Below are 22,857 nucleotides of genomic sequence, written 5' to 3'. Positions count from 1 at the left end.
GCCGTATTTTTATTTCTGGAAATGCGTGTGTTGCCTGATTCCTTGGGGTGATAAAAAATTCTGTTCACCTCTGGTTTTTGGGTGCTTACTGATTTTTAGATTGTGCTGATTCCTGCGGTATTCCTCCTGTGTCCTGTACAGAAGCGAATCCTATTTAATGACTGTGATTTCCAGTTAATACTATTTGAAGCTTCTGTTTTTTCAAGCCACTGGGCTGAAATTGATCTAAGTCTGTTATTTATTGTCTGTGTATGGTGAATCCGAAGGAGACTCATGATTTACATGAAGAACTGGACAGGCTGCAACCTTTGTAAGGTTACTGCTTAGCCTTAGTACCTCCGTAGGTAAAAAAAATCAAAATATCCTGTGTCTGTGTGTTCCACTTTGCAGCAGTGATAACAACCTACAGGAGAGACCCTAATGAATGGGTTGGTTTGCTTTTTTCCGTATGTCTAAAGCCATCAGGAGAGGAGAAGATGGTTTCTCTCTTTTGCTCCGTTTTCCTTTCTGAAATATTTTTCTCAACAGGGGAAAGTTAGTTTTTTAACTTTTTTAAAAGATTGAAGCTTCAGTTTGAATTGCACAGCCATGAGCATCTCAACTGTGCAAAAGGTTTTACGGCACAGTGACTCCTGTTTTTCAGAATGGGCTTGCGTATGGCTTTCTGTTCCGTTCCAGAAGTTAAACTGAGAGTGAACAGCAGTAGTGGAAAAATGAATGCATTTAATCATGCTGTAGTTAGACAATTTTAATTAAATCAGTTAATTAGTTTGTGTAATAAATGTACTTGCTAAGTTACCATTTTTCTAAACTGTAATTTTTTTCTTCTTGTTATATGAAGTATAAAAACATCTCTACCTGAAGCGACAGCTGAAAGCGCGGGTTTTCAGTATTGTTTGTCTATATTATATTGGGATTTTTTATAGCCTGTGTTCTCTCTTTTTAGTGTAAGATTTTGAAATTTGCCTTAAGGATTTCAGCGTCTGGTTACCGAATGCTACAGTTAGATCTTCAGCTGAGTTCTTCAGACATGCTGGTGGTTTCACTTCGTTCATGCTGCAAAAAATATGGAGAGTTTTGCCTTGTTCTCCCTGTCTCATTGGCTCCAGTTGTGGGGGAGCAGGGGGGCAGACTCAAGCTCATTACTTGGTCTCAGGGTTGCATTCACCCCTGTGTTCACTGTTAAATTTTGTTCGGTTAGCAGTTCATCTCATTATATTAAGTAGGATTTCATTAAGGAAAGAAGTCTGTTCAACAAGTTCTCTAATCACTTTGAAAAGTCTGTTGTGAAGCCTCAGGAACCAATTAAGTAAATGTATACAATTTATTGGGAATGCATCTTCTTCCTATCCAATACAATTCCCATTGTATTGGAAAGAAGTTGCAGACCAATTAATACAGACCAATAAGTTACAGACCAATTATTCACCATTTTTTCTGGCCAGATGTGCCTTTGCTGTATTTCCACTCTATCACGCATCTCCGGTTCCTTCCCGAGAAGCATTCCTTTGAACACACATCTTGACTATTTCTCCAACAAAATATTTTTTAATCTTCTTTTCTGTCTGCTTACGAGATCTAATCGATGTTCTAAACTTGCAAAGCAGAATCCATTCTCAGAGGTGTCTGCCCAGAGATCCCCGTGCTGGGAGGACAGGTCCATTCTCGGGGCCGGTGGCAGCGATGGTGGAGAGTTTCTCTCCTGGACTTCGTCAGCATCTTTCAGTGTCTGTTTCCCAACGTTTCCCAGGAAAAGAGAGGCTGCCACCCTGTGCCAGGAGTTTGTATTATTACCTTTACACTTGGTGCTTCAGCAAGAGAGCAGTGTCTCACAATTTGGGGATTTTTAGAGCTGTGAGTGACGGCTCATGAGGATGTTCTCAGCTGCTACAGATCAGACGAATGTTTGTACAATTAGTGTGTCAGGTTCATTTGATTGTTTTAGTAAGTGGGAAACCAGTAAAAGGTCTTGAGACTCAAATATCAGTGATGGATATCAGGTTTTTGCAGGCTCACCCTGAGGCATCTGATTTTTTCAGGTTTTGTGTCATGAACTTGTAATCACTGTTAACAATAAGGTCCCAAGTAAACTGAATTTATTTTTCCCATTGAAAGAGCAGAAATATGTGAATTGAATTATTGATGTTGATTAAAATTACATATTAGTATAGTATGTCATAATATATTTAAATATATATTGAAGTATCCTTGATGTGTTATTAATAGTTTAATATTAATATGAATGCACAATTAATATATTAAAATGGTATGACCTGTGTGAAAATGGTTGTTAATTGAATTGAAATTGTATATTAAAATTGGGACCCTGCGACACAGAGTGGCAGTGGAGGTGGCTTGACGCGGTTCAGGAACTGAGCGAGGATCATGTTTTGGTCCCTCTTGTGCTCCTCCTTTTGCCCTCCCATTGGGTGAAGGCGTTGCTGAACGATTGCATTGCTGAGCAGATTCATCTTTTTTTAATCTTGCCTTTCTTTATACATATACTTTAAAAAATTTGATGGTTTCTCTTCAAGGAATGGAAAAAGTCCGTGAAATGTGTGGAGCTTTCAACTAAGTGGACCTAATGAGTTCTCAGCTTTAAAGCAGAGATGTGTCAAAGCAAACTTGGTGGTTCTCAGCTTTCATAGCACAGAGATACAAACCCCGAGGTTTTGTGATGTATTGTAAGTGGAACTAGCATTTCACCGCCCTGCTACTGAATTTACACATAAAAATGCATTAATATTAAATTATCTGATGTCTAGGTGCTAAACCATTCACTGGGTACGTATCTCACAACAGTGTTTTGCATCGACTTCACATTTCCAGAGTTTTTGAGATTTGTGAAGTTTGCACAGCAAAAGATGGTGCTTAAAGGCCAGTATCTGGGCTTCATGGCAACCGGGAGGAAAATCAGTGGGAGAATTATGGATTCCAGGGGAGTTATGGCTTGTGTTTCTGTTGTTGATTTGTTGGGGTCTGTGCTCAGAGTATTCTTCAGATTTCACAGAATGAATTCAGATGACTGATCTTTGCCCCAAAAAGCATCACCACTACTTGAATAACCAGGGGACGAGTTAATTGTGCTGCACTAAACATTTTTACGCCACTGAAATCCTGCCCCAGTAATTTCAGAAGGGAATGACCGTCACCCTGCCACACGTGAGAACACAGATTTCAACCACTACAGTTTTTCGAAAGGGATGTATAATTTTGGGTAAAGAGTACTGACATCTTGTGGTTTCATGGAATAGTGCAAGGAGCTCCGGTCGCCTTTATGTTTAGAAGAGTTTGTTGCCGTTTTAACAAAAGCATTGCCCAATGGGTGTAAACACAAACCTCTAGAATATGCCAGGCTTGTGAAAAGCATTAAAAGTTTAAAAAAAAAAAAAAAGTTTGTCTTACAATTTTGCTGTTGCTTTTAAAGATACTATTTGTGCTAGAATTATTGTGTTTTTTAAGATAGTCATGGACCAGTCAGACTGATATTATTAAGGCTCAGAAGTAGTTGAGGGAGAAATAGAAATGTGAGTCCCATCCAATATTTCTCATTAAAATGAATTTTCCTTACATAACAACGAAATCTTACCAACTGATGTTTTAGGGAAGGTATTAGTTTGAATTTTCTGTCTAGCTTTTTTCTTTTGTTTAAAGACTTAGCTGTATTTTTGTAATCAAAATATGCAGGAAAAGACGAGTAGTCTTTCTTCAGCCCACCAGGGAGGCGGTGGTTTCGCGAGGACTGTGGTGGGCACAACTTCTGTGTCTTGTAGCTGCTGCCCCAGTGCCCACCCAGCTGAGAACGGCACAGCTGGAAGAGGCTTTTGCCCCTCTCCTTCCACCAGGTTCACTCTCTTTCCCACAACGTCATCTCAAGTCAACGCGCTGGGAGTTGGGGTCAGATTGTGGGAAGTACCACCACAGAGCGGTGTGAAACCTTGTGGTTGGGAAAAGTGGTTTTATTTTAAACCAAAAGTGATTGTGGTCATTTTCTTTCACACTCTCAGGCCCACTTGCTCACGTTCACCAGCACAGACATGTTATCTGGGTCTTGGGTGGTGGGGAGGGGAAGGACAGCAACGGACAGGTCCTCCTCATGTCCCTGGGGCTTCCTCTAGTGGGGTGACCGTCTCTGTGGTGGTTTTGGATGTGCCGTTCTGGGAGCTGGCAGTGATTTATCTCTCAGTCTTGTCATGCCTGTGTGTGCTACATCAGGTTTTTGCGTACTGTCCTTTGTCTCCTCGTGTGGGTGTCTTGAGAAGAGGACACAGATGTGCTCCTGGGTGGCTGCTAATCTCTATGTCCCCAGCACATGCCACCCCAAGGGTCCTCCTTCCACCAGTTGTTCCTTCTGACACTTCTACACCCACATCCTATCCATTTTTCGTTCGTACCGTGATTTAACATTTCTCTTTTCAGTTTCCTTCAGGGCTGTCTTTGTGGTCATTGTTAATCATTATTCACTTGTATCAGGGGCTTAGACCTGTGCTCTCCTGCAGGGAGGTGATCACTGCAGGAAGGACCTGAACTTTGGGGACTGACCTTAGAGTTGATTTCTTCACTGTGAGCATTGTAGGAAGCATGTCTTCGTGGAAGAGCAAAGCCTGGACACCGTAAACTCAATGAAAGACTTGGGAGTCCTGGTGGACAACAGGATGCCCATGAGCCAGCAATGTGCCCTTGTGACCAAGAAGGCCAATGGTCTCCTGGGGTGCATCAAGAAGAGTGTGACCAGCAGGTGGAGGGAGGTCATCCTCCCCCTCTGCTGTGCCCTGGGGAGGCCACATCTGGAGCACTGGGTCCAGTTCTGGGCTCCCCAGTTCCAGAAGGATAGGGAACTGCTGGAGAGAGTCTAGTGGAGGCTATGAGGATGATGAGAGGACTAGAAGATCTCTGTTACGAGGAGAGGCTGAGGGACTTGGGTCTTTTTAGTCTGGAGAAGATAAGACTGAGGGGGGATCTGATCAACGCCTATAAATAACTAAAGGGTGGGTGTCAGGAGGATGGGGCCAGTCTTTTTTCAGTGGTGCCCAGGGACAGGACAAGAGGCAACAGCCACAGACTAGAACACGGGAAATTCCATCTCAACATGAGGAGGAGCTTCTTTCCTGTGGGGGCGGCAGAGCCCTGGCAGAGGCTGCCCAGAGAGGTGGTGGAGTCTCCTTCTCTGGAGACATTCAAACCCACCTGGACACGTTCCTGTGGGACCTGCTCTGGCTGGACCTGCTCTGGCAGGGGGTTGGCCTGGGTGGTCTCCAGAGGTCCCTTCCAACCCCATATCACTCTGTGATTCTGTGAAGCATTACAGTAGTGGTGTCAGTGGAGCCTGTGCCTTTTCAAAGGCATTAGATAATTAGATTAATATTTTACAGAAACAATTTTAACTTTATAATCTAATTTTTGTGATTGCATTAAGTCAAAATCCTGGTCCTAACAAGGACCTAATTCTGTTAACTGAAAACTACACTTCAGTAGCCAGTATTTTGTGTATGGCTTTCAGTATGGATTGCAAACGATAGGAAGTGATGCAAGCGCCCATTTGATGTTAACACGGTGAGTTACCGACTAACAAACACTGCGGAAAATAATAAATTGTGCCAATAAAAAATTATTTCCTCAGCTGCTGTTTTTAATTTAACTATCAGTAGAAATTACACTTAGATCTATTTAATGTAATTCAGTCTCCATTCTCTTACTGTATTAAAAGGAGATAATTAACAGTATATATGTATCATTAACAGGAACCAGTGATCCCTATGTCAAGTTCAAACTTGGAGGAAAAGAAGTATTTAGAAGTAAGACAATACACAAGAACCTCAATCCTGTGTGGGAAGAAAAAGCTTCCATTATTATAGATAACACAAGAGAACCACTGTATATAAAGGTGAGACACTGTCTTACTTAATTCTGTGAAATTACAACAGAAGAGTTATTGAAAGAATTTATATTTTGTACGCTGGAAAATTTATTGTGCAGTAGTGCATTACTCAAGACTATCTAGAGGTGGAAATTATTTAAATTACATCTGTGCAATGATGACATCAAAATTTGCCCCCACAAAAAAACAGATAAATACAGATTTTTTTGTTTATTTCAGGCCATAATTGTTCTATATTTCTTAAGTGTGATCTTAGGAGAAGGACAGAGAAAGTAAGTTATGTTGATGGCATGATGATGACATCCCTTTTATTTATGCAAATGTCATTGTGTAATTCTGATATGAAGCATAATCTATCTCATGAAAAATAACTTTTTGCTGAGGCTAATTTGAGAATTTATCAAGACGTGTACCCAATTCTGCTAGGTTTTGATTTTTTTCTACTTGAACACAGAGGGTTTGCTTATAAGTTTCATAATGTTTTATACTGTTTTTTAATTTAGCTTGTAACTCTGCTTAGTATATCACAAGTGAGGATGGTTTTGTCATAATAGAGGCATCACTTATTCCAAAATCACAAATAGCTTGAGTTTAAATCAAAGAGAGGCCAGCAGTGCCCAGAGTAATTAGCAGCAATGCCACTCGTAATTATTAGCTATCCATATTGGAATGGAAGCTAGAAAAGCTGTGATTATTGTTTCGTAGTCATAGAATGGAAAGGTACTTTTCTGGCCCAAATAGTTTATGGTCATCTATATTCAAAAGTTATCCTTAACTGTGTAAAACAAAGTAGATAAAAATTAAGTTCTAAAAATGTTATTGGAAAAACTGCAGTCTCAGGGTTCTGATTAGAACGTACGTAGGTCAAAAATAGTCTGAGAGAGATTGGAAACTTAAGTCTTACCTGAGTAATCCTTTTAATTGATCTGAAATGATACCATGCTTCAGATCAGTATCAGTCTGAATCTCAAATACATGACAAAAATTTCAACTGAAATATGAAATTGTTGATTTTTTTCTTTAGTAGACGAATGCCACCTAAACAGCCCCTGAGTATCAGTCTCTACTATCTTTCATGTATTCTGTTCAGATAAAGTACATCATTATTAGAAAGCATAAGTTTAATTGTAATTCTTAGTTGGCATTTTCCTGCCCTTATTAAGCTCAGTGACTCGTAGGGAATGAACACGGGCCCAGCGCGGTGAAGAGGGAGGCAAGTTCAAAGAAGGACACTTGCAACACAGCTACCTGTTTTGATTCATTCATGCCAAATACCAACCCTGCAGTAGGGTCACAAGGGAATAAGTGTCTGTATTTTATTTTTATTTTTTTTTTCCAAGAAGAGTGTGTGAAGTGGTATAATGTCTACCCATATTTGTACTCTGAGCACACCGTGTGAAATATTTCAGTTTTTGTAGCTTGTCCAGATGTTCTAAGGCGTGATTGAGTTGTACTAAGTCAGATGAAAATATTTGTCTGAGGTTTTCATCTTGGTAATTTGCAGGGGGAGAAAACAATTCTATTTTGCAACATGAGCTGCATTTTCACCATTTGTTTTCTTTCCCCTTTAGAATGAGTATTAGACAGAGAAAATATGAGGGTACCCACTTGGGTAGATCAATGCAGGGAGAGACTGGTGCTCAAATTCTGCGTTCAGACCCTTGATTCCTGAGCAGCTTTGGGATTTCTCAGCTTGGTCCATATTAAGGTGTTTGTAGAAGATGAACAGCTTTAGCTGCCTCCTGGGAAAGAGTTCTGTAATATAACAGTTGAAGTGTTTTTACCAAAATCGAAGACCTCGAACCTAGACTTGTCCCATCTGAGTTAAATGTTGACATTAGTGGTTGTTCACAAGTCTTTCTCTGGTGGGACTATATTCTAGTCCTCAGAAATTCTTATGATGATATTTGCCAGGAAAATTTAACTTACCTAGAAAATTTGATTTTGATAATTGACATTTTCCCATTTTTTGTTTTTGTAATTAATTTTTTGCCAAACCTTTTCTGTGTTGCCATCCACCTTTTTTGTTTTTTTCCCTCCAGAAGCCGTCCCCAGTTTATTTGTTATTCTTCCTTCTGACTTGGGAAGGCATAATCCATCTCAAGTCATTGATACTGTTCCATGCACTGGCCACAGATTCCTGCCTGGATGTCGTCCAGATGCTCTCTCTTTTAGGTAGCAAGTTTGCAGGCAGGGTCCTTATAGTAGAGTGATAAATGTCACTCTTTCCTTACACATATCCATTAAGTTTTCATCTTAGATTATAGTATTTCTAAAGCCTAGAAACTTATACAACCTTCAAAACCTACAATTTTATCATTTCTAATACTGATGAAAGAGCTGTAATAACCCACTTTTCACAACTGTATCCTGCCCTCCTGCCTGTATTTTGCAAAACTGATAAAGGTATCAATTAATGTATAGGAAATCAATGATTCTGCTTAATCTTAGTTATTCTTTTGGTCTTCCTTCTTTTAATGCCTATGCTGATAAAAATACTTTTTTTTTTTTTTTAATAAAATTGATATTGCTCACATACGCAATCTAGTAGTAGAAATATACCCTTGTGCCTGTATGTGATGTGTTCTGACTTTTAAAATAAGCAGTTTCAAACACATTTTGTGGACAGAAAGTTTCAGACTACTTTCTGATAGCCCTGGTTTGACAAGTGAGAAGTGTGTGGCTTAAATCTGGAAAAGGAGTTGCACGAACCATTCATAAACCAAGAAAATATGAAAAAAAAAATATATATTTCCAGTACTGAAAAATGCATTTATCTCCTGTGCATCTTAGGTCTTTGACTATGACTTTGGACTGCAAGATGACTTTATTGGTTCGGCATTTTTGGATCTCACTTCATTGGAATTAAATAGGTATGGCACAAACAGGCCTATGGAGTAGTTTTTAATGGTTGTGTGCTGATATAGTGTTTGTGGAATTGCAAATAGAACATTATGCTGGAAAATAATTATATAAACCTAAACTACATAAAACTCACCTAGGAAAAACACTTTCTGTTTAGGGAATTACTGTAATATGAATGTTAATAATGTATTAACTGATCATGCTCAACATTTTCTACAGTGTTTATGGAGAGGTTAGTTTTATAACCACTTCGCTCATGTTTTTATGTTATCTTCATTCACAGCATTACCACCTACTGTTTAACTTATTTTCTTCCTGTTTTTTAATCCATTCATGTTACAGTTCTTCAGTACGTATAAGTACTTAACACAGAGTAACAGTATTTAGTATTTATTTATGGGGTTTTTGACTGCTATACTTAGAATTAGAAATAGGGTAAATTTATGACACCATTTTCAAGTAGATTCATGGAAATGCAGATGCCTGTAATTCTCATGATTCAGAATTTTCATTATCTGAGAGCCTGAAATTGAAATAAACGCATATATTTTTGTCTCCTAGGCAAACAGATGTTACCTTGAGTCTGAAGGATTCTCACTACCCTGACCATGATCTGGGAAGTATATTGTTATCAGTTCTGTTGGCTCCTCGAGAAGAACAGCGAGAAGCGGTAAATATTTTAATATGTGTCATCACTCTTGCGACTGTTCTAGGGTTGGATGACGTAAAGCACAAGAGTAAATCGCATGTTCTGAGATTAATTTGATTTTTTTCTGATTCTTAAAATAACGCTGGTGTAGTACAGTGTACTTCGTCTGACCTGGATCCTCCCTGAGACAGTATGGAGGGACCCAGGTGGAACATGAATGTTCACCAGTTTCAGATAAACTCAGTCGCAGGTGAATGGTGATTAATATGGAAAAATATCTGTAGAACACCGGTGAAGAATTTTGGACCTAGCGCTGCCATCTCTAGATACGAACATTTGAATCCTATTCCACACTGAAAATAAAGAAACTTGAAGAGAAAGGTATTATTTCTGCTTTTTGGCATCTAGTGATGAAGTATTTTTTTATAATTTCAAATTTCATGACCAGATTTCAATTAGAAAATTGTATGGTTTTCTAGGTTTATTTTGATTCTTTCATCAGTCGTAGTTCTCTGAGCTGCTTAGTTGTAAGTGAAAGTAGTTTCCAGTTTTATAGATCCTGCTAGTTAGGCCAAATTCTGTCTCTAGTTGGATGTATTTTATGAGCTTTTTGTCAGCTGACTTTTGACTTGAGCAGTGGTACTACAAATAGGGCAGAAATCAGAAATAAATTTACAACATCTTGCTTAGAGGCTGTAAAATAATGTGGATTCCTTTGGCTTCAGAGAGGCCAAGGGAAAAAAAAAACCTAATCTGATGAACTTTTCCATGGATATGGTCAACTTTACGGCTATTGTAAGAGCACATATGTTTCTGTATGGTGCAGTGCAACCCATCGTCCTGTTGCATCCCTGAGGAATGGTGGCGGATGGTAATGCTGTTCTTTTTCCACTTTTCTCCTAACTATTGCTAAATACCCTGGTAAGTCAGTTACTGGAACTAGGTGTTTGGTATTTGGTGTGACAGAGATGTAGAATCTTGACAATATGTTTCTCATCTGTTAGTTTTCTTCATGACGTTCTGTTAGAACTTAAGCAAGATAATGGAAATTGGTAGTAATGTGGAGGAAGTTTATTTAAACAGAGTATTTTTTTCTTTTTTTAGGTGATACATTTGTCTAGAGAACTCAGAATACTATCTTGCAAATTTGCCCCACAAAATTCTTTATCACTGCAATTGAAAAATGTGTTTCATACCAGGTTGTTTTTTTTTTTGTGTGTGTTTGGGTAAGACCAGCATTTCTGAGTCAGCTGGTAATAGCCCCGTTTTTCCAAGGGGCTTTGCTGTTTTCCTGCCATAATCCTAAATCAAGCAGCACAGAAATACTGTATTGTTATGCGGGAAACTGTTATGTGGACAGCACGTTAGTTTCCTTTTTTTGGAAAGTTTCCTTTCTTAGGATAGCTACTGTGCTGCCCGGTGTTATCAGCTGTAATACAACGAGCGCTCCAGAAAATTACCCGTGAGAAAATCAAATAAATTAAGACACTAGAGCAGAACATGTCTTTCATTATGAGTATTTACGCGGTAAATTAGCAACTCAACATCAAAAGTAATGGACTTGGTGGGTAACAACTTTTTTTTCATATCCAACTGGCTGGCTGTAATGGGAGGAAGAATTGGATTTGTGCTATTATGCATTTCACTATTAGCTTTCTATTTAGTAAGCTAATCCTTTTAATTTAGCTCAAGTGACCAATTTTTTCTTCCCATTCAAACTGTTACATGGGACTTCATTCTGAGAACACCCAAGATTCAGATTAAGATTCTGTAGCTTTATATTTGTATTTTAGAAACCAATCTTCCCAAGATACAGATCTCAGAGAGGTTCTAACAGAGTTGCAGTAAAATCGGAGAGATTGTGTCGCAATGCAGGGAAGATGACCTACAAAATTAATATTGAATTGCTGTATATGAATGTATTAGGGGTTTAATAATTCAAGGCGCAATTATCTTTTATTCAGTTACCACATACAATTATTTATTTATTTATCTATCAGATTTTATTTACTCTCGAAGGAGTAGATATATTACCAGATGTATCGCTCCAATTAAACTGTCATCCCTGGTTATTTTAAAAAAGGTCTTGTAATAATGAGGATAATTTTTATTGAATTTAATATGCTTGAGATCAATAAATTTTCAAGTGTTACGTTAGAGGATCGAAGCTAATTCACGTCCACTCTGGAAATATGCACCGTATAAAGTCGTAATTAAAAGCAACTCCTACATTCCCAGTCTGTCTAGTGTGCGATTTGAATGATTACCACTTTCCTTCTACTGGGGAGAATTCTTCTATAATTCTTCTATAATTCAAATAGTATAGTTAAAATGTTCAGATAAAAACCTGTGAGCACCTTTAAATGCGCTTTAATGACTGCTGCGTAGAAGACGTAGAAACAGCCTCTTCAGCTGTACATTTTCTTAAATCCTGGTGGTTTGATATTGCTATATGGTCTACATTTCAAAAATACATTTTCTTCTGAATAAGTTTAAATTTGTTCAAGTGATAACTCTAAATCGCTTGCACGTGCTGTCACATGTAAATGGTGTAAAATGGTTAAATCATCAAGCTGAAGAATTTGGAAATTAACTGCTAGTACTTAAATTTCACGTACTTTAATAACATATACTTAAAATGAGAGTGTTTATTAAGAACAACAGGGAAATAAAAGGAGGAATAGCTTTAATGAAAGAAGCATCAGCTTTGCCATGTAGCCGCAGAGGCAGCGTTGTGCCTGGTCTGGTGTTTTGGGCAGCTCTACAGTCTTCACCCAAACCCTTCAACAAGACTTGCTGTTTGTGATGTGCCGTTGGGTAAGGGTTTGATGTGGATGGGACTTCCCAAGGAGACTTGAGCCACCCGCAGTGGTTTGGAGGCCATGCATGGAGATGAAGGGAAAGTCTTCTGGCAAATGCGTTTCTGTAGCTGGAGGGTAGGTCTTTCATAAAGCGTTTTACTGGCTTACCAAAATAACATAGCTGTTTATTACAGCAAGATGCATCCAGCCACGCCGCATAAGAAATATTGAACGTTGAAATGTTCACACCTGTGCCAGAGGATAAGAGTGAAGTTTGAAGTTAAATGGTACAAAATTGGTGGCCTTATTGTATATTGCCACTCGTCTGTGAGAGGGGCATTATTACCAATGGTTTAAAAAATAAGAAATTGGTTTGAAAAAGCAATGGTTTATTTTGGTTTGGGTCGACGTACTTTTGTGAAGCCTTGAGGTGTGTAAGATGAGAGAGAGAGATTTGGTACACACAGGAGCATCCTCTTCCTTATCTCTCTGAAAGAAATTCTGCTGAAATACAGATTTTTTCCATGTGCTGACTGATGAGATCTTTACAGCTGGAAGGTCCCATGCCCTGATACCAGAAACTGATTACATCTCTGGGTTCAGATATCAATTAAGAATATTAACATATGCCTATGTTCGTGTAACTGTATGTAAAATTATATTACAGAGTAGGAGAGGGGAGTGTTTATCTTTGAGTCCTGGCGGACTGTGGAAACAGTGCTTGGGTAGTTTACAGTTTGTGGTTTTCCAGTAGAAGAATATTGGACATGATTTGAATTAAAGGAGGTTCAGTATACTAGTTTCATAAACAAGAACACACTATTTGATTTCTGTAGTGTGTTTTATGGGAAGAAGATGCAGAAATAGCCTCTGGTTATCATTGAATATGAATGTGGGCAGGTGAACAAGTCAAAGTTTTTAGCAAATCTTGTGTTTAAGTATCTTTGCCTTTTCCAACCTAGTGCTTGTTCTAACAGGATAAAAATGTGAACTTTTAAAGTAATAATCTTGTAATTCTGCATTCAGACTATGTACCCGATTAGAAGTCCTGTTCTTTTAAGTTTTGACAAATGAAGGCAATCTGATTTGTTCTGATTTTTGAAGAGTCATAAATTGTGAATCAAAGTTGATGAATGAATTATTCTTCTACAACCGTAAAAATAAGACTGTCTTTAGTATTCATGAAAAGTATAATCTATTTCCAGCCTAACACAATTTAATTGTACTAGCACTAGTGCCGGTAATTCATTTATGCTGTTAACAATACTTGTCCTTTACATTAATGCAGCATTTTTAATTACTTTGCTTTGAGAGGACAGATAGCTTAGATAACTAGTGTAAACTAAGAAGACCTGAAGCATGGGAAAAGTATGTATATATAAAAATGTTGAAACCTGTGAGCTCTGAAAGAATTTACTGTTAACTCTTCTTCTAAAAAATAATGTTTATGATGAACGTTCTGTATTTTTCACCAATTTCTCCCTTAGATGACCACTTTAAAAGAAGTCAGATCTATCAATGGCTTGATGTTTTTTCTTAGCCCTGCTGCAGTGGTGTTTGTTTTGTTTCTTTAATTCAGACAAGGGTTCTGCTAACGTTTCCCGTTGGACACATGCAGCGCTGTGCATGTCTGTGTGCCCTTTCCAGCCGCGTGCATGCCCCTAAGAAAGTGTACGTGATGCCTGCAGGTCCTCTTTGGTGCTGCAGTTACCCCCTGCCGCGGTGCATGTGAGTGTTTTCTGGCTCTTTTTTTTTGGCTGAATGCGCAGATTTTCGTCACTCGGGGCGCGGCCGTGAGTTCGTCAGAGCTGCACATCTCCCATCTCTCCCCAGCCTCGGTCTTACAGGCCACGCTGGGCTACTGGAAATGGGGAATTTGGTAGCTGGATGAGAGCAGTTGCCTCGGGGCCAGCAGAGATTGGGGACTCCTGTTCCACCACTGCCAGCGGCCTGAGTAGCACAGAAAATGGGAAAAGGGAGACGTATGAGTGCTACTTGGATGTTGTTATTTAATGAGAATAACATTCACAGCATTGTTTTTTCCTTAAATAATTTACCCCACGTCATGCTTAATCCATTTTGCTTCACACAAAAATATTAACAACATTAATATACTGCCAATTCGCTTGCCCTCTTAAATCGGGTTGTTTTTTTTTTTTTTTTTTTTCATTTGCTAGAGGGATAATAACAACTTAGGGGGGAAAAAAGAATGACAGATATGGAGTTAGGGCATGGAACGTTTTCAGATGGAATAGTTCCATGTAGACCACCCATCCTAATCTGCCCTGTGCTGTGTATTTGTCTTATTGGCTTCTGAGGATGGTTATGATGGCTTCAGCTTGTCCTGCTGCAGCTGGTGGTGATGCTGGTGCACTCCACGAGCACGGTCACTACGGTTCCTGTAGCTGCTGCTCACAGTGAGCTCCTCAGAGCTGAAATAAGATTTGAGAGGCAGTAAATTCGGCTGTGGGGCCGTATTCTCCTCCTTGCTCACAGCCTGCTCCAAAGCCCCGTGGAGCTGAGTTTCTGCCCTGACTTTTAACTGTGTAGGAACCAGCCACGACGAGGAGGAGCCTGGGGTGCTGCTCGGAGGTCTTCTCCAGGGACTGCTGCCGGCCTCAACCTACTTAATTCTTATGTGCCTCTCCCATAAAAAATGAGCTAAATGGCTTCCTCCAGCTTTGAAAACCCATTAGTGTCCATGTATATATTCCAAAGCCACAGTGCTACAATTATCATTAACTTATCATAGAGGCTTTAGGCTTTAACCGCCCATAGCAATTTAAAAAGTTTTCCTCAGATTTTTTTCTTCTCCCAAAAAACTGTGCCTATTTGAAACGTTTCTGGATGTTTCAAAAATATAAAACCCACACATTTGCTCACATTTTCGTTTTCTCCCCCTGTTATACTGTTATTTCCTAGCAAGGAAAATGCTTGCATTTCAAAATTTATTTCCTTTACCTGAAAAAGAAAGTGGTTTTGCAAGAATTAATTAAAAAAAAAGTTTGTTTTTATGACAAAAAGTTTCAGTAGAAAATAGTGACCTGTGATTTATTCTTGCGAAGTGTCAGCAGCAGGCTGCTAAATGCTAATAATTTGTAGGAATTAATTTCCCTGTGTTTCCACAGAGCTGCTTTAAGCAACAGTTGTGTTCACAGATAAATTGTCCACATCCGTCTTGACCAGTGTGTCTCTATTATTTAATGATTAAGAATCTGTCTCTGTGGACGCTTGGCCTCCTGGCATGGCGAAGCATTGGCTGCAGCAATGCCAAGGATTTACAGATTATTTAGGTAATGGGATAGGGCTACTGCATTTTGGGGTTTTTTAAGAGTCAAGGTAGGAGTATTTTTCTATCCCTTGTGCATAATTATCAATCAAAAGAGCTATTTTTACTGCTGTGAAACTAATTAGGAGCGGTAACCTTAAAGAGTTTGTAACAGATGTGTGTTGTCCAAGGAGCCTTATGCAGGGTTTCTCTTAGGTGGCTCCACCTGTGAGCTGAACAGCAGTGTTCCGAAAAATTGGAGTACACTAATATTAAAAGAACTATCATTCAAGTATCAGCCACAACTGAAGTCACTATCAGTAATGGGGCATTGATTTTTTCCATTTGCTTATCCAATTCTTTCTTTCTTTCTTTCTTTCTTTCTTTCTTTCTTTCCTTTTTTTTTTTTTTTTTTTTAAACCATTCCACATAATGCATTGTCTCTGGAAATGAGACCTTCATACCACCTGGGAAAGCGTGCCCGGGTGCCGACGGTGCTGCTGGTTGTCTGGGTTTATTTCAGTCTCGTGTAGGTGTTGCTGGAGTGTACGTGTCGCTGCTTCAGTTCTAGTGGTGGTTAAATGTGGATTGTCCCGTTGGAGACAGTTGGCCTCCTTTTCTGTATTGCAGAGAAAAGGTAATTAAAATGCTCTATTTTATTTTCAGACAATGCTAATGAGGAAGAGTTGGAAAAGATCAAGTAAGGTAACTTTTAGCATGTGGTCTTCTGGCTTTTGGGGTTTTTTCTTTGTTTGGTTTTTTAAACTATGACGTTTTACCAAATATGCCATCTAGGACTTGTCACAGGATTTGTTCCCCTTCAAACTGTGTTTTAATGACATTGTTTTGTGTTTCATCAAATCAAAATCATGAAACAGTTGAGCTCTTGGTGTAATCATTAAACCTCTCAACTTTGTTATAGCATTATGGCCTGTCTTGAAGTTGTTTAGTAAGTGACAAACATGTCCTGATTCTTTTTCCAAAACCTTTAATTTCTCGTGTATAAACAGTTTCCTTAAAGCTCACTTGTTAACCAAGAATCCATACCAAAGGGTGACTTTTCATTTTCCTGTTACGTGCTACTGTAATGGTCAGAGGTTTTGTGTGTGGGAGTTTCCAGAGTTATGCTTCTCAAAGAGAAGTTCCCCTGGCTGCTGGACGTGCACAGATTGGCAGTCGCAGCCAGGGGTTCCACCAGCAGAGTCATCAAGGAGTTGTTATCGGTCTCCACTTTGTACAGCTCTTTAGATGCCTTTTCAGGCAAATTCAGTGTCTGGCTTTTCTCCTCCTAGGGGTCATGTGGGTGACAAAAAGGAGCAGTGTACACTCTTTTCCACTAGGGAAAGACTGGGATTTCTACTGTAGTAGAATACGGCTCATTTTTACCTGTTTCCTGTACATGTCTCCAAAAAGATAAAGAAAATGGTGTAGTTTCTCAGCAGTTTTCTGACTGTTCTTAGCTAATGCTGCCATACTGCTTTTGAGTTTTCAGCCTCCTTATTATTTGCATAATTAAAAATGGCATTAAAATTTCTCAAAGTCTTGAGCTGAGTTGATATATCTGGGTTTTTTTGAGATATTTCATGTAATGGTGTTAAAGTAAGAAAAATGAATTATCGGGTCATTTCAATTATTTTTTAAAGGGATTTACGTTTCTAGCACAGCGGCACACAAATTTAAATAGAAGTTTAATAAAGAGCGTTGTATATAGCACTGACTGACAAATATTTACAGGTCATTTTTAACCTTTTAAAAAAAAGAAAGAACAGAGTTCCTAATTTTTGGGTTACGCATGGGGATTTCACACAGTTAACTTCTGTGATACGGGACAGTTCTCAACCTCTGTCGCCTTTTTGAAATTTGAGAAACAGAAGTACTTGGTGAAGTGGTAAAGTGCGGTATTTTGATTCTCAAATGGTTCCTCTTACTTCTCCTGGAACACCTGAAGTACTCAAAGTCCTGAGGAGTTGATGAGGAGCTGTAAGGATGAGGAAGGACAGAGCTGGTTTGCATCATGGAGGTGATGTGTTAACTCCTGATGTGCTGAACGTGTTGGGATGACAGTTAGTAAAACTAATCAAGAGCTTTCCCATACTTCAGGTTTCTAATTGGCACAACTGAGAGCGTGAATAATCCTGAATGAATGGCGCAACATGATGGTTGGGAATTCTTCAGAGGTGTCCAAATGAGTTATTTATCCATGTTCTCCTTAGTTATAGTAATTTGACAACATTTTAGGAGTTGCCATTTTTGCAAAGGGGCATATCAAAAGATTTGGCAAATACAAAGTGTATGAATTTAAATATTGCATTTTTCTACATTTATCTCATCTGAAGTAATAATTTTACTTAGAGATGTAACGTGTGTGCGATATCTTACATGCACTGTTGTGTGTGTGTCATTCACATACAGAAGTATCTCGGCTAAAACCACAGGAGCTCATTGTGTTGTGGGGCTGTTCCAGATCTTAGGTCTGCTGTCAGGAAAACAAATGAAGAAGTCTTCAATTTACAAATAATTCCTTCAAAAAAGCTGCTGTTGTCTGGGGTGCAGGATGATCGATATTAACTAAGATATCATTTGCAGATTTTAAAAAAATGTCTAGAAATAAGTGTATAATGCTGTTAGATAATTGAGAAGGGCCCTAATTGAGATCCTTCTTCATCAAGGAAGTATTTGTCTTACACTCCTGAGAGCTGAGAAAAAACAGAATATTAAAATTTTTTAGAGGTATCATTATAAAATTTCCTAAAACTACTTTTTTTAGCTCTCTGGAATCTGTAAAATGGCACTTCTAGTCAATGAATTTGATTTTACAGATTATGGCAGTGTATTTCACTTTTTAAAATTTGCGTACTTGAAGCCTACCTTTTCTGTAACCTGGTAGCTTGAAGTTAAGTTATAGCAGTGCGGAGCACTATGGCATTGACTGTGTTTGTGAGCTGTGTGGGTTCCACAGAGTTCCTCAGGTCTGTTACGATATTCATGTACTTGCAAAAAATTATTTTGGCCAAATTCTGAGTCTCTACTTCAAACACTGCTTCCCCTGTGCACCCTAAAGATGAAGCTAAAGTCTCATGAAAAACCCAGCTCAGTGCAGCTGTACATTTTATCTATTTTGCGTGTAAACCAGTGTTTTCAACACCACTTCTGATTTTGTTTTTGTTAGGTTTTTTTCCTTCTGTTACTGTTGGGTTTTTGTTTGGGTTGTTGTTTTTTTTTGTGGGTTTTGGTTTTGGTTTTTTTTTTTGGTTTGTTTGCCTTGGTTTGGTTTTTTTTATCATGTTTAATTTATTCCAGACATAATCTTGATCAAAATTCATGGGAGCTAGATCACTACCTGTGCTGCTTGGGTCAGAGGGAATACTCATCTTTCACTGAATCTAGCAAAAAAATGAAATTCAAACAATTTTTGAGTCAGAGCACGTATACGTTCTGTGAAAAGGAAAGTCAAACTTCCTGTCTTCAGCGAAAGGAGACACCCCGTGGGCTATTGAAAAAAAAACCACAAAGCTGTTTATTTAAAAAAACCCCAAACTTCTGCTGGGGAGTTACAATCTGCAGTTTGAAATTGTTTGTTTTATGTGGCATTAAAGCAAACTGGGAGAGTACTCAATGTTTCGTGACCCCGGTGTTTGCTCACTACCCTGGGTGCGCCCGTGGTTTGGGTTGCAGTTACTCGGATGTTCTGTGGGTTAGCAGAAAACTGCTGCGGCACAAAGACAGCCAGTCAGTCATTTAAACCAAATACAGGATTTTTTAGCTTTTTTTTTTTTCTTCATAAAAAGCTATTGGAAAAAACCTGACCTGTGCAAAACGTCTTTCCTCCCTGTGTGTGGATCTGACCTGTTCTCCTTCTGTGGTTCTCCACGTCCACCACAGTTTTCCTTTAGGGCAGGTTTCCCTTCTGGCATTAACTCCGGAGGTGTAGACAGACATTCCCGATGGGTCTCCTTTTTTGCGCTGAAGGAAATGAAATTCCTGCTTCTCTCCTGCTTTCTAAAAACTGTCTGGATACCAGATCCAGTTTGGTAAAACGTGGTTGCAGTCTGGGTATAGAAGGAGCAGGGAAAAGCCCAGGTTAGCAAGAGAAGTGATTTATTACTAATAGTTACAATTACTAACACCGCTCCTGACGGTGGGATGAGTAGTGCTAATTGCTGGAGTGATTCCCGTTAGGAATGAGCAACCCGCCTGACAAGAAATAACCCATTGCCATTCTCCTTTTCCCCCCTGGTTATGAAAACAAGATAAAAGTCAGTTCTGACCTCTTTTTTACTCGTCCTCCGCAGCTCAGGGGCTTCATCAGTAGCTGAGGAAAGGGTAGGGGAAGGGAGCCCATTAGAATGTTGGCAGCGTAGAACCGAGTGAGGATTGGACTTACTGCTTTCTTTCTCCTCCTCATTTTTGTATTGTTCAGTGCAGTGCTGTCAAAAATAATAGTGGGGAAAAAAAAAAAAAGCTTAACATTTTCTTACCATTCATTGGTGTCCCCCAGGGCTCAGTATTGGGGCTGGTTCTCTTTAACATCTTTATCAATGACCTGGAGGAGGGGATTGAGTGCACCCTCAGTTCGCAGACGACACCAATTTAGATGGGACTGTCGACCTGCTGGAGGGTAGAGAGGCTTTGCAGAGGGGTCTGGCCAGGCTGGATGGATGGGCCGAGGCCAATGGGATGAGGTTCAACAAGGCCAAGTGCCGGGTCCTGCCCTTGGGTCACACCAACCCCATGGGTGCTCCAGACTTGGGGCAGAGCGGCTGGATCTGCCCCAAGGAGAAGGACCTGGGGGTGTTGGTGGACTGTGGGCTGAACATGAGCCAGCAGTGTGCCCAGGTGGCCAAGAAGGCCAACGGCATCCTGGCCTGTGTCAGGAACAGCGTGGTGAGTAGGACTCGGGAGGTGATGGTCCCCCTGTCCTGGGCACTGGTGAGGTCCCACCTCAAGAGCTGTGTCCAGTTTTGGGCCCCTCACCACAAAAAAGAGCCAAGGTGCTGGAGCGGGTCCAGAGAAGGGCAACGGAGCTGGTGAGGGGTCTGGAGCACAAGTCTTGTGAGGAGAGGCTGAGGGAGCTGGGGGTGTTCAGCCTGGAGAAAAGGAGGCTGAGGGGAGACCTTCTCGCTCTCTCCAACTCCCTGAAAGGAGGGTGTAGCCAGGGGGGGGTCGGTCTCTTCTCCCAAGGAACAGGCGATGGGACAAGGGGAAGTGGCCTCAAGTTGTGCCAGGGGAGGTTTAGGATGGAGATTGGGAACAACTTTTACACTGAAAAGGTTATTAAGCATTGCAGTGGGCTGCCCAGGGAAGGCGTTGAGGCACCATCCCTGGGGGGATTTAAAAGCCGGGTTGACATGGAGCTTAGAGACATGGGTTAGTGATGGGGGGGGTTGTATGTTTTTCTTTTGTTTGTTTGTTTTTTTATCAGAGTTAGGTTGATGGTTGGGCTAGATGATCTTAAAGGTCCCTTCCAACCTAGATGATTCTATGATTCTATGATTCTTAAGCTTAAAGTTCACAACAGAGGAAAGAGGATACTGTTTAAATGCACTATTTTTTCTCATGTAAAAAATGGTGTTCTCTTTAATGAAATACTTCCTCCTCATTCTTCTCTTAGCTTCTAATGATGAAATTTCATTGCTTTTGCTGTGCCTTTACTGCCAACATTTTTAAAGGATAAAATCTCAACTGCTTCCAGTGCTTTTTAATGTGAAGTGCTTTAAAATCAAAAGCATAAATAATAAACTTGGGGTCAGTGGAGCTGTAATTATAATTCAGCACTGATTTATCTGTATATATAACATACATATAGACATACGTAGCCAAAATCAAAACTTTCCCTTGGGAAATGGGAAGGGTGAAGAGCATACATAATTATATTTTAATTATTATTTTTTTAAAAAGTGTTTTTCATACAAAATGTCAGGTTTTTTATGGTCATTGCCTCTGTCTAGTAAGGGTTGTTTTTGTGGACAGTGCAGCCACAGAAGAGTTAATGTTAGTTTTTAGAGAAACACAGCTTGTGTATTTTTAGAGTAGTGGGGTAATTCTACTTGCGTTTGACAATTAGTTGTTCACACTGACTGACGCAGAAGCCTTTCTTTGGGCGCTCTCTCTCAAAGAGCATTTCATTTCTTTGGGAGCAGGCAGACTTCTCCGTGAGGAACCTGAAGATAACAGTCAATATTTTATGACAAACCACCTGTTCCCGCTGTTGTTGTAAAACTCGCTGTATGAGCACAGGCGTTCCATTCGGGGAAGGGTGAGGGATGGTGGATCCAGGTGGTGATTTTTGCTCACGGGGTGATTCACTCAGAGCTTGCTTTCCAAGTTTTGTCCTCACTGTGCTGGCTGCGAGAGATGGAGGCAAAAAAATACGAGACAAGGAGCTTGGGGAGGTGACAGGAATGTCTCGGGGAGACAAGGCCAGTGGCACAGCAGGTATTGATGGACAGAACCAACCTCAATTCCCAGGATTTCAGGTGCCTGGGATATATGAAAGTTCTACCTGTGTGCAGAGTAGGTGTGAAACAGACAGAAAATAAGAATAACAGCCTGAAAAGTTTTCTTCCCGCCCTAAAGTGGGAACAGTAACAGCTAAAATGTGCTTGACAGGTGTTTGTTTAACCTGTCCTTAAGCACCCGCAGTGGTGGATGTTCTACAGCCCCCCAAGAGGGTCGGTTCCGGTGCATAACTACCATTTCCACTAAAGGCTGTTTCTCCCTCTGGTGCCTAACAGTACCTCCCGTGGTGCAAATTGAGCTCATTTCTTCCCACAACACAGATGGATGTGTTTTATCACAGTGATTTCGGCACAATTTATAGGCACAATTTAGAGTGAGTCTGAAATAAAATGATACTTTTCACAGAATCACAGAATCTTCCTGGTTGGAAGGGACCTTTGAGATCATCGAGTCCAACCACAAAAAAACCCAAAGAAACAACACACAAACCAGAAACCCCCACAAACAGACCCAACCCAACAATCTCGGGCACTAGAGCATGCCCTCAAGTGCCATGTCTACACGTTTCTTAAATACCTCCAGGGATGGCGACTCCACCACCTCCCTGGGCAGGCTGTTCCAGTGCCTGACCACCCTCTCAGTAAAGTAATTCTTCCCAATATCTAATCTAAACCTCCCCTGCCCCAACTTCAGACCGTTTCCTCTGGTCCTGTCATTATTCCCTTGGGAGAAGAGGCCAACACCCGCCTCTCTACACCCTCCTTTCAGGGAGTTGTAGAGGGCAATGAGGTCTCCCCTCAGCCTCCTCTTCTCCAAACTAAACGTGCCCAGTTCCCTCAGCTTCTCCTCATATGACAAGTTCTCTAGACCCCACCCCATATATATTTTAAATATGTATGTGTGCATGTGTATTTAGTTAATTCAGAGGAAAGTTTTG

The 22,857-nt window shown here is 40.0% G+C and overlaps 1 protein-coding gene across 1 annotated transcript in view; it reads left to right on the top strand.

Annotated features, from left to right (window-relative positions):
* The window catches only part of MCTP1 (multiple C2 and transmembrane domain containing 1), a 284,874-nt gene that overhangs the window by 121,283 nt on the left and 140,734 nt on the right, over nt 1–22,857 (top strand). The window contains exons 3-6 of the mRNA XM_074166917.1: nt 5,742–5,884; nt 8,672–8,751; nt 9,305–9,413; nt 16,128–16,166. Of these exons, the coding sequence (XP_074023018.1) occupies nt 5,742–5,884; nt 8,672–8,751; nt 9,305–9,413; nt 16,128–16,166 (371 nt within the window). The remainder of the gene's footprint in view (nt 1–5,741; nt 5,885–8,671; nt 8,752–9,304; nt 9,414–16,127; nt 16,167–22,857) is intronic.

Source organism: Numenius arquata, chromosome Z (assembly GCF_964106895.1).
Source record: "Numenius arquata chromosome Z, bNumArq3.hap1.1, whole genome shotgun sequence".
NCBI classification, from domain to species: Eukaryota; Metazoa; Chordata; class Aves; order Charadriiformes; family Scolopacidae; genus Numenius; species Numenius arquata.
The sequence above is the reverse complement of the archived record's forward strand: the minus strand, read 5'-3'. Positions and strand labels throughout refer to the sequence as shown.